The sequence below is a fragment of the Gymnodraco acuticeps genome, unplaced genomic scaffold (genome assembly GCF_902827175.1).
Source record: "Gymnodraco acuticeps unplaced genomic scaffold, fGymAcu1.1, whole genome shotgun sequence".
Taxonomy (NCBI): Eukaryota; Metazoa; Chordata; class Actinopteri; order Perciformes; family Bathydraconidae; genus Gymnodraco; species Gymnodraco acuticeps.
In genome coordinates, this window is record NW_022990110.1 from 220145 (window position 1) to 232960 (window position 12816).

General features: G+C 45.1%; 1 protein-coding gene across 11 annotated transcripts in view; it reads left to right on the forward strand.

The window, feature by feature from the left end:
- LOC117546331 (histone H1B-like) overlaps positions 1-12816 on the forward strand; it is a 96682-nt gene that overhangs the window by 10556 nt on the left and 73310 nt on the right. For 4 of the 11 annotated variants that reach the window (XM_034216530.1, XM_034216520.1, XM_034216531.1 and 1 more), the window contains exons 3-8: positions 3165-3224; positions 3339-3401; positions 4832-4894; positions 6498-6554; positions 6803-6865; positions 8167-8223. In XM_034216530.1, coding sequence (XP_034072421.1) covers positions 3165-3224; positions 3339-3401; positions 4832-4894; positions 6498-6554; positions 6803-6865; positions 8167-8223 — 363 coding nt within the window. The remainder of the gene's footprint in view (positions 1-3164; positions 3225-3338; positions 3402-4831; positions 4895-6497; positions 6555-6802; positions 6866-8166; positions 8224-12816) is intronic. The other 7 variants (XM_034216521.1, XM_034216522.1, XM_034216525.1 and 4 more) reach the window with 7 other exon arrangements.

Genomic DNA, 12816 nt, shown 5'->3' on the forward strand with positions numbered 1-12816 from the left:
TTAACTCCTAGCAGTCATCATCATGGTGACGCTCAGCCTTTCCCCTTAACTCCTAACAGTCATCATCATGGTGACGCTCAGCCTCTCCCCTTAACTCCTAACAGTCATCATCATGGTGACGCTCAGCCTCTCCCCTTAACTCCTAACAGTCATCATCATGGTGACGCTCAGCCTCTCCCCTTAACTCCTAACAGTCATCATGGTGATGCTCAGCCTCTCCCCTTAACTCCTAACAGTCATCATGGTGACGCTCAGCCTCTCCCCTTAACTCCTAACAGTCATCATCATGGTGACGCTCAGCCTTCCCCTTAACTCCTAACAGTCATCATCATGGTGATGCTCAGCCTCTCCCCTTAACTCCTAACAGTCATCATCATGGTGATGCTCAGCCTCTCCCCTTAACTCCTAACAGTCATCATCATGGTGATGCTCAGCCTCTCCCCTTAACTCCTAACAGTCATCATCATGGTGACGCTCAATCTCTCCCCTTAACTCCTAACAGTCATCATGGTGACGCTCAGCCTCTCCCCTTAACTCCTAACAGTCATCGTCATGGTGACGCTCAGCCTCTCCCCTTAACTCCTAACAGTCATCATCATGGTGACGATCAGCCTCTCCCCTTAACTCCTACAGGTCATCGTCATGGTGACGCTCAGCCTCTCCCCTTAACTCCTAACAGTCATCATCATGGTGACGCTCAGCCTCTCCCCTTAACTCCTACAGTCATCATCATGGTGACGCTCAAGCCTCTCCCCTTAACTCCTAACAGTCATCATCATGGTGACGCTCAGCCTCTCCCCTTAACTCCTAACAGTCATCATCATGGTGATGCTCAGCCTCTCCCCTTAACTCCTAACAGTCATCGTCATGGTGACGCTCAGCCTCTCCCCTTAACTCCTAACAGTCATCATCATGGTGATGCTCAGCCTCTCCCCTTAACTCCTAACAGTCATCATCATGGTGATGCTCAGCCTCTCCCCTTAACTCCTAACAGTCATCATCATGGTGACGCTCAGCCTCTCCCCTTAACTCCTAACAGTCATCATCATGGTGATGCTCAGCCTCTCCCCTTAACTCCTGCAGTCATCATCATGTCAACCACAACACAGAGAAATACTGATATAAATGTGTGTGTAGTTGTTGATATATTGCTGACAGAGGGAACTACGTTTGAATACAGATTTAAGAAATATCAGTTTTTGAGCATGTCATAAGCATGTTTTGTCTTGACTATATTATAATAAAACAATATAGTATTTTTATTATTGAATTGATTATGATTATCATTATTAGTAGAAGTAGTTTATTTGCTAGTATTTGGCAGGAAATGCAGACGTATCCGCATACTGAACGACATACATGCACATTTACCATTTACCTCACTGTATAAAAAGTAACTGTTGATAATAATAATAAACAGGAATTATATTTGCAAACATTTTTTCACTCCTGTCGGTTGGGGGGGGGGGGGCCTCATCTCACAATGTCGCTTGGGGCCCCAAGTTGGCAAGGGGCGGCCCTGCTGCTATCGAACACGCCGACACACCGTCCTCGTCCGATCCACCACTCGCACACTTCATCGTTATTGTAGTCCACAGGGAACCCGAAATGTTCCCACACAGCAGATTTAAAAGAAGCAGGTGGTTCTAGCTCCTGTGTGTTATCTGAAATCTCCAAACTAACTTTTCTTCTTCTTGTATTTTGTTCGTTTTGTTGTTGTGTTTCTTCTTGTTCTTCATGTGTTGTTTAAGGGCGGCTGGTAAACAGCTTTTAGGCGCAATACCGCCCCCTGGATTATATATAGTGTAGTGGATACTGCCCTGAAGGACAGACTTTTTTCCCACTCGTAAAAAAAAGGTGTATTCGTCGTGTGACTGCGTGTGTCGAACCGTGACGTCCGAACCGTGACGGTACGGGACGAATACGGATACCGTTACGCCCCTAGTATCAGCTGCTTGTGTGAGTCGGACAGTGAATACTTTAGAGCGGCCGCAGCAGTGTGAGCTAACCGGGAGCTAACGGGAGAATAAACTCCCGTGGAAGAGCAGCCAACACTGCAGCGGTCGGTAAATGCTGCAGAAACACATTAATAAACAATGAACCACGGCACTCTGGAGAAAAGCATAAGGTTGGAGAAGTCGTTATTCAATTTAATCTGGCTTCGTGTGATTAAAAGCAACACGATCATCGACCCGACGCAGTTCCCCGTTGTTGTTGTTGTTGTTGTTGTTGTTGTTGTTGTTGTTGTTGTTGTTGTTGTTGTGAGCGCCATAACGCCGTTGGGGAGCAAATCAGCGATGTAAACGGTGACGTCATGACGCAGCAGTGGCAGCACCAGTCGGGTGCTGGGCGGTGTGAACAGAGCGGGACCAGAAAAGGGAAACCGGAGCTGAACCAGAAAAACTCCCGCTCGGAGCTAGAAAGGGAAAAGCGCTGGTGTGAAAGCCGCAAGAGAGGAAGTCTGAAGGAAGGGGCAGATTTGTTTCGGTTGTGTACTTTCAAGTTCTAGCGCACTCGATACTTTGAAATGCAAAAGTCTGTGTGTGTGTGTGTGTGTGTGTGTGTGTGTGTGTGTGTGTGTGTGTGTGTGTGTGTGTGTGTGTGTGTGTGTGTGTGTGTGTACGAGAGCCTCTTTAATACAAATGTTCAACTCGAGCATCAAATTTGCGTGACGCGTTCTCGCGGTAGCTAATCAGCAGTGAGGATCTCAGCCACTGACGTTGAATCAGAAAACATCAGCCGTTAGCTGTTAGCTGTTAGCACACAGAGATCACAGCTCCTCATATCTCTTCAGAAACTGGACAAAAGTTAAACATGAACAAAACACAGACTGTTTGTGAGAGCAATGAGAATATTCGCATCGCGGCCGGTGTGAGCATAATGCAGTTCAGAGACCACTGTTCTGACGCTTTTAAAGCAACTTCGAGATTTTAACAGTGTGAGGGGCCCAGAGGCCACGGTGGCCGTAGAACGTACAATTATTTTAGGGGCATCACGGCCAGACCGAGGGGCTACCATGGCCGTCTTGAAATTCCTACCCTGGTAAACACAAACACACATACACACACATTTACACGCACACACACAGTATACATATTATTTATCATATATTTATTATCATTTTGATCATTTTCAGTGCTTTAAACTTAAATGTATTTGTTTAGCGACAACAAGCAAACAAAGTGACCCAGGAGCAGCGACTATGAAGAAGAAACCTGCAGCTGGTACACACACACACACACACACACACACACACACACACACACACAATTTATCATGTGTTATTATCATATTTATCATTTTCGGTGCGTTGAACTTTTTTAAATCTATTTGTTTAGCGGCGACGAGCAAACAAACGAATGGATCAGGAGCAGTGACTGAGAAGAAGAAACCTGCAGCTGGTAAACACACACACACACACACACACACACACACACACACACACACACACACACACACACACACTGGATCCATTTAAAGATAATCATGCAAAATGCACTTTTCGATGTCTCTTATACATACATATGTGTCCCCGTGTGTCCCCGGTGTGTCCCCGGTGTGTCCCCGGTGTGTCACGAGACTCTCAAAGTGTCCGAAGTGTCTCCTCCGTACCCACATCTCTAAAAACGGGGAACAACGGAGCTGATCCAGATTTGCTGCGTCATGACCACATTACTAAAATGTGGGCGGGCTTTACCCCCACGGGCCAATCAGAAAGGTTGCTGTCAGAAACAATGAGACGTGTTCTGGAAGTAATATGGTCTGTGTTCACATTAGCATGCTAACACTCAGAGCTAACCTGTACTGGAGAGAGTCTGTGTGAAGAAGCAGGAAATGAAAAGGAAGTCACCTTGTGGTAAACCTGAGAGAGAGAAAGAGTTTGAGCTCCATCCTGTTTCAGAGAGAATCCTTGATGTGGTTTGGAACAGGATGTGGAGTTTCATCACGGCAGCATTTCGCTGAGTTTCTGCTGGGAGACAGCCTTCTCTTCACAGAGCTCACTGCTTGCAAAAAACAAAACTGCACTTATATACTAACTAAGGGCTGGCTCATCTAAAGCTAGTTGAGTAGCACTTGAAATGTGTTGGCTCTATGAAACCTGATCTTATACTTATACGATTCAGTTTTCTTCTAGTTTGTATCTTCTTGGTCGAATGCACTTATTGTAAGTTGCTTTGGATAAAAGCCTCAGCTAAAAGAAATGTAATATAATGCTTGCATGCAGACGCTCCAAAGGGGCGTGGCCAGCAGCAGCTCCAAAGGGGCGTGGTCAGAAGCAGATCCAAAGGGGCGTGGCCAGCAGCAGCTCCAAAGGGGCGTGGCCAGCAGCAGATCCAAAGGGGCGTGACCAGCAGCAGATCCAAAGGGGCGTGGTCAGCAGCAGCTCGGTTACATTTAAAGGGCCAGAATCAGCACTTTAGTAACAGGCTGAAATAGAGGGGGATGAGGCTGGAATGGGTGATCTCAGAGACATGTTTTGTATAGATATGGCCCTGTAATATATTGTTCACATATAGCATAATAGGTGAGCTTTAACTCTTCAAACCGTAATTAAGGCCTTATTTTAGACCAATCGGATCAATGCTGTTGAACATCTCTGAGGATCTCCTAAAGAGGGATCATGTTCAGGTGATATGAATATTTAGAGCCTCTACTTTCACAGGGACCAAAGCTGCAGCTGGTACACACACACACACACACACACACACACACACACACACACACACACACACACACACACACACACACACACACACACACTATTTATCATGTGTTATTATTATATTTATCATTTTCGGTGCGTTGAACTTTTTAAAATCTATTTGTTTAGCGGCGACGAGCAAACAAACGAATGGATCAGGAGCAGCGCCTAACAAGAAGAAACCTGCAGCTGGTAAACACACACACACACACACACACACACACATACACACACACACACTCACACACTCACACACACACTCACACACACACACACACACACACACACACACACACACACACTGGATCCATTTAAAGATAATCATGCAAAATGCACTTTTCGATGTCTCTTATACATAAATATGTGTCCCCGGTGTGTCCCGGTGTGTCCCCGGTGTGTCCCCGTGTGTCCCCGGTGTGTCCCCGGTGTGTCCCGGTGTGTCCCCGGTGTGTCCCCGGTGTGTCCCCGTGTGTCCCCGGTGTGTCCCCGGTGTGTCCCCGTGTGTCCCCGGTGTGTCCTCGGTGTGTCCCCGGTGTGTCCCGGTGTGTCCCGGTGTGTCCCCGGTGTGTCCCCGGTGTGTCCCCGGTGTGTCCCTGGTGTGTCCCCGTGTGTCCCCGTGTGTCCCCGGTGTGTCCTCGGTGTGTCCCCGGTGTGTCCCCGTGTGTCCCGGTGTATCCCCGGTGTGTCCCCGGTGTGTCCCCGGTGTGTCCCCGGTGTGTCACGAGACTCTCAAAGTGTCAGGAAAATAACCCTCTCTCTTCTCCTCCGTACCCACATCTCTAAAAACGGGGAACAACGGAGCTGATCCAGATTTGCTGCGTCATGACCACATTACTAAAATGTGGGCGGGCTTTACCCCCACGGGCCAATCAGAAAGGTTGCTGTCAGAAACAATGAGACGTGTTCTGGAAGTAATATGGTCTGTGTTTACATTAGCATCGCTAACACTCAGAGCTAACCTGTACTGGAGAGTGTGTGTGAAGAAGCAGGAAATCAAAAGGAAGTCACCTTGTGGTAAACCTGAGAGAGAGAAAGAGTTTGAGCTCCATCCTGTTTCAGAGAGAATCCTTGATGTGGTTTGGAACAGGATGTGGAGTTTCATCACGGCAGCATTTCGCTGAGTTTCTGCTGGGAGACAGCCTTCTCTTCACAGAGCTCACTGCTTGCAAAAAACAAAACTGCACTTATATACTAACTAAGGGCTGGCTCATCTAAAGCTAGTTGAGTAGCACTTGAAATGTGTTGGCTCTATGAAACCTGATATTATACTTATACGATTCTGTTTTCTTCTAGTTTGTATCTTCTTGGTCGAATGCACTTATTGTAAGTTGCTTTGGATAAAAGCCTCAGCTAAAAGAAATGTAATATAATGCTTGCATGCAGACGCTCCAAAGGGGCGTGGCCAGCAGCAGATACAAAGGGGCGTGGTCAGCAGCAGATCCAAATGGGCGTGGCCAGCAGCAGATCCAAAGGGGCGTGGTCAGCAGCAGATCCAAAGGGGCGTGGTCAGCAGCAGCTCGGTTACATTTAAAGGGCCAGAATCAGCACTTTAGTAACAGGCTGAAATAGAGGGGGATGAGGCTGGAATGGGTGATCTCAGAGACATGTTTTGTATAGATATGGCCCTGTAATATATTGTTCACATATAGCATAATAGGTGAGCTTTAACTCTTCAAACCATAATTAAGGCCTTATTTTAGACCAATCGGATCAATGCTGTTGAACATCTCTGAGGATCTCCTAAAGAGGGATCATGTTCAGGTGATGTGAATATTTAGAGCCTCTACTTTCACAGGGACCAAAGCTGCAGCTGACTCAGGAGCAGCGCCTAAGAAGAAGAAACCTGCAGCTGGTACACACACACACACACACACACACACACACACACACACACACACACACACACACACACACCACACACACACACACACACACACACACACACACACACACACACACACACACACACACACACACACACACACACACACACACACACATACACCCACACACACACACACACACACACACACTATTTATCATGTGTTATTATATTTATCATTTTCGGTGCGTTGAACTTTTTAAAATCTATTTGTTTAGCGGCGACGAGCAAACAAACGAATGGATCAGGAGCAGCGCCTAAGAAGAAGAAACCTGCAGCTGGTACACACACACACACACACACACACACACACACACATACACACACACACACACACACACACACACACACACACACACACAACCACTGGATCCATTTAAAGATAATCATGCAAAATGCACTTTTCGATGTCTCTTATACATAAATATGTGTCCCCGGTGTGTCCCGGTGTGTCCCGGTGTGTCCCGGTGTGTCCCCGGTGTGTCCCCGTGTGTCCCCGGTGTGTCACGAGACTCACAAAGTGTCAGGAAATAAAACCCTCTCTCTTTTCCTCCGTGCCCACCATTGGGGGCGCCAGAGATTTTCTTTTCGGGGTGCTCTGGGGTATTTAGACGTTTCATAGAGGGGAACAATGGAGCTGATCCAGATTTGCTGCGTCATGACGACATTACTAAAATGTGGGCGGGCTTTACCCCCACGGGCCAATCAGAAACGTTGCTGTCAGAAACAATGAGACGTGTTCTGGAAGTAATATGGTCTGTGTTCACATTAGAATGCTAACACTCAGAGCTAACCTGTACTGGAGAGAGTCTGTGTGAAGAAGCAGGAAATGAAAAGGAAGTCACCTTGTGGTAAACCTGAGAGAGAAAGAGAGTTTGAGCTCCATCCTGTTTCAGAGAGAATCCTTGATGTGGTTTGGAACAGGATGTGGAGTTTCATGACGGCAGCATTTAGCTGAGTTTCTGCTGGGAGACAGCCTTCTCTTCACAGAGCTCACTGCTTGCAAAAAAACAAAACTGCACTTATATACTAACTAAGGGCTGGCTCATCTAAAGCTATTTGAGTAGCACTTGAAATGTGTTGGCTCTATGAAACCTGATCTTATACTTATACGATTCTGTTTTCTTCTAGTTTGTATCTTCTTGGTCGAATGCACTTATTGTAAGTTGCTTTGGATAAAAGCCTCAGCTAAAAGAAATGTAATATAATGCTTGCATGCAGACGCTCCAAAGGGGCGTGGCCAGCAGCAGATCCAAAGGGGCGTGACCAGCAGCAGATCCAAAGGGGCGTGGTCAGCAGCAGCTCGGTTACATTTAAAGGGCCAGAATCAGCACTTTAGTAACAGGCTGAAATAGAGGGGGATGAGGCTGGAATGGGTGATCTCAGAGACATGTTTTGTATAGATATGGCCCTGTAATATATTGTTCACATATAGCATAATAGGTGAGCTTTAACTCTTCAAACCGTAATTAAGGGCCTTATTTTAGACCAATCGGATCAATGCTGTTGAACATCTCTGAGGATCTCCTAAAGAGGGATCATGTTCAGGTGATATGAATATTTAGAGCCTCTACTTTCACAGGGACCAAAGCTGCATCTGACTCAGGAGCAGCGCCTAAGAAGAAGAAACCTGCAGCTGGTACACACACACACACACACACAAACACACACACACATACACACCCACACACACACACACACACTATTTATCATGTGTTATTATTATATTTATCATTTTCGGTGCGTTGAACTTTTTTAAATCTATTTGTTTAGCGGCGAAGAGCTAACAAACTGACTCAGGAGCAGCGACCAAGAAGAAGAAACCTGCAGCTGGTAAACACACACACACACACACACACACACACAATACTTAGTTACTGACCGGTATAGTATGCTGCTGTGTTTATTGTGTCTTTGTAACTCTGGCACAACAATTTCCTTCGGGATAAATAAAGTCCTTTCTTATCTGAGAGGTTGTTGGTACGACTGTGATTTGTGTCTTTTATTTAAATTTGTAATATTGAAGACACATAGAAAATACATTTGGTACATTGATAGGTGTTACGTCCCCCTCTAGAGGAGATTAACATACACCAGTATGGAATTGGTATAAATATAAGCGTTTATTTATAGATATAATAGCGGTATCAAAATAATAAAGCATGCAGCCTGGCACAAACAAAGGCCAACACAGGCGCAGGAATCACCACCGTGTAACAGAATGATCGATCATCAAGAGCGTGAGGTGTCTGTTCGCACAGCAGACCCTCCTGAATGTTCACAGTCCACAGCCTTTGTAGTCCTCCCCCGGAAGTTGTGTGCCGGATGTATGCAGGGATTGGAGGACGCCGACCCAATCACCTCTTCGGAAGCGAGGGCGGAACAGCCAATAACATCCAGGGAACCTCACAACTCATTTGCATACACACAGACAGATCACATACAGAATCAATAGGACCGGAGAGACGACGGCCGTAACAATAGGTTCGATTGAACAGTTCAAAGCTACTGGGTTCAGCTTAGTCTCTACCATTGTTCATCAATTGACAATCCATACATAGAAGAGCTTCACTTGAAGGCGTACAATATTTAAACCACAAGTATAACCACTATAAATACCAACCAACTATGTGCAGCATACATATATATATATATTGCACATATGCCGTTAATAACTGTGTAATATATACCTGGCTGCTAAATCCTCAGAACTGTTACAGGATGTGTATTTTGTAAATTGTGTAACTTTTTATTATAACTTTTTTTTAATTGAATACTTTGTTTGCTTCTAGGTAACATCAAGCTGCCTTTGTCTCTTTTCTGCTGTAACATGTACATTTCCCCTCTGTGGGACGAATACAGGTATTCTGATTCTGATGACCAACACAGGCCATGGAGCCAACGTGTAAGAGAGTTGGACAGACTAACAGGACTAAACTAAACAATACAAAATAAAAATAATAAAGAATAATTGTGATGTGTGTGTTTGTCCAGGATCAGAGTGCTGCTCCTCTGCAGATCAGGACGATTGAAGTAATCACATTACTCCGCACCACCAAAACAAGCGCTCACCTGCAGGTGCAGTTTGAAGTCCTTTCTGAGGGGATGGGCTTCCAAACCGTGGAGGAATTCAACAAAGGCTTTTTCCACATGCTGCCTCTCACTGTGACGGCGAACATGCGAGGAAAGAGGATCCTGGAGATGAGAATGATCTGACACGCCGTTTAGTTTGGGAAACGCTGTTTGCTTTGAGTGTTGTAGAGTTTCAATCCTCTCCAATCTCATGCTTTACTAATAAAGAGATTCTAAAAGCTGTGTTTTTAATCCTGTGCTTCAATAAGTTGGTCCTTTTATTTGCAATTGGTGGATAAAACTATGGATGTTCTCTCAGCAGTTTAAAATAGATATTAAAAAGGGAATTATGACCCTCTCTCAGTTTTGAGATTCTCCTCGCTGCCCAGCAACTGGAAACAATAAATCCAGAGAGATCCAAAGATAGCATGAAAAAATCTTTATTTCTACTTGACTTTATTAAAAAATACCAACAAATGATCAGGAAACGTGCACACTAGGGATGTTAAGATTCACAGATTCGCATCGGTGCAACGGCGTAAACGTTCAAAATGCGAGTGCACCGGGTGAAAGAGTGCACATCGGCTACAGTTTGGGTTGAACTCGCGATGCATTGATTGTAGCTTCTTTGCATCGGTAAAAAAAAGTACTCATCACTCAGCAGAGATGATCGTTGATCTTTGCTTCGCCACTACGGAGGAGCCGCGTCACAGTTATCAACAAACATGGAAGTCCACTGTTACGTGCCAGGCAGGCTGTACTGGTGTGGTTTTCCTTCCCTCCTGTGTTTCTCTCTTCTCCCTGTCTTCTGCACAGCTAATCAGCAGCTGATCGGTAGCTGCCTGTGCACCTGAGTCTGATGGCTGATTGGATCCTCTCACCCTCAGCTGGCCTATCAGCAGCCAGGGCCGACCATAAAGGAGGCACCCAGGAAGTCTTCTCGCTCTCTCACTCTGGGCCTGTTGCTGATGAAGGAGCCTGCAGTATTTAGCCACTAAATTTCTTTGTATTGTCTGACCTTATTGAAAGTGTGTTGAGAGGTGGAGGAGTTAGGTAAGTCCGGGGTACCCTGTACATTTCTCACCACGTAGCTAACTAATGTTTAGACACACTAGGTTAGCGGATTGTTGCCACCCCTGTATATTGTTTTGTCAAAGTCTTTGTAGTTTAGTTAGTGAGGGTTTTTGTTTGAGTTTTGGTTTCAAAGGATAGATGTAGAGATAGGCCTGGTTTTGTTATGCTTGTTTCTTTTGTTTGGCGCAATCCTTTGACTCCTCCTCCTCCTCACCAACTAAGGTTTCAGTTACATGTCTGTTCGGTTCTGGGTTAAGAAAATAAACCTTTTGTAAACTGTTACGCTGACTCCCTCATTAATTATTGGTTGTATGTTATTGTCTCCAGGTCCCCTAGACCTTAGTGGGGACGTAACAAGTGGGGGCTCGACCGGGAAATCTATTTTCCTGAGCTAAAAACAACCAATAATTGAGAAGTCATTGTAGGTGTAGGTGCTGAAAAATGGGTTTTGACTTACAGGACTTTATTGAAAGTCCAAGTGTTGATACGTTGTATTCCTGTCGCAAAGATGACATGTTATGTATTGCAGCTCACTTTAACATTTCAGTAGACAAGTATAAAGTAAAAAAAGAGATAAGAGAGAAAATCCTGCAAAAACTAGAGGAGTTAAAGATTCTTGAAATCCCAAGCATGTCAACTCAGCCTAGGGCTGAAGTGTCTATTGAAGATGATAGGGAAGGTGTATTAGCTACACCTAGAGTTGACAAGTTTAGTCCTGAAGCTCCTCCTGCAACGCTTCCTAGGTTAGAGGCTTTCTCTCCGGGTAGTTTAGGTGCAAGTAGTAATGCCAAACTAAAAGTTCGTCTTGCCCGTCTTCAGCTGGAGGTCCAGGAGAAGGAAATGGTGCGTAGAGCAGACTATGATTACAAACTGCAGATTCGCAAGTTAGAGATAGAAGCTGAGAAAGAAATCACGTTAAAGCGGCTTGAAGTTGATGCCCTGAGAATCTCTTCAGAGCAGACATTTGAGAGGTCAATACCTTCTCATACAAAAAGTTTTGATGTTAGTAAAAATATTGCTTTAGTGCCAACTTTTAGAGAGTCAGAGGTTGACTCATATTTTTGTGCTTTTGAGAGAATTGCTACCGCACTAGTCTGGCCTAAAGACATGTGGCCAATCCTACTTCAGTGCAAATTAGTAGGTAAGGCTCAGGAAGTGGTATCTTCACTTTCTTTGGAAGAAAGCTTGCAGTACGAAGTGCTTAAGGAGTCGATCTTGCATGCTTATGAGCTTGTGCCGGAGGCCTACAGACAAAAGTTCAGACACCATAAAAAGTCTGCTACGCAGACATTTGTTGAGTTTGCGCGAGAGAAGGGCATTCTCTTTGATAAATGGTGTGCGGCTAATGAAGTGAAGGATCATTTTGAGAGTCTTCGTCAGTTACTTCTCTTGGAAGATTTTAAGAATTCTTTGCCTGAAAGAATGGTGATATTCTTAAATGAACAAAAGGTCACTTCACTGGCTAAAGCAGCTGTTTTAGCGGATGAATTTATGCTCACTCACAAGACTGTGTTTTCTTCACCCTTGCGCCCAGATAGAGCTTCAATATCACAAACCGGAAGACCTGATCTTGGCCCAACAACTTTTGAAAGGTCAAGAGGACCACCATCACCTCCACGGGGGCCCCGTGAGTGTAGCTACTGCCATAAAACAGGACACCTTATTTCAGGGTGTCATTTCTTAAAGCGTAAGCAACAAGTTTCACAACGCTTTCAGACGCCAAAAGGAATGGGACTCATTAAAGGAGTTTCCCTATCAGACATAGAAATGTCCCAGGAAGATGATGTACCTGATCCCTGTTTCAAACCCTTTATTTCCAAGGGCTTTGTTTCTTTAACAGGGGATCCTAAAGACCAGCTGCCAGTACAGGTACTTAGGGACACAGGAGGTTCTCAGTCCATAATTAGAGAAGGCATCTTACCTTTAACCTCCAAATCATCATGTGGATCAAGTGCTGTTGTTCAAGGGGTAGGCATGACACTAAGTGCGGCTCCTTTGCACAATGTTTATATTCACTCATCTCTTGTCAAAGGATTCTTTAAAGTTGCTGTCCTCCCTGCCTTACCCATCAAAGGTGTTGATTTCA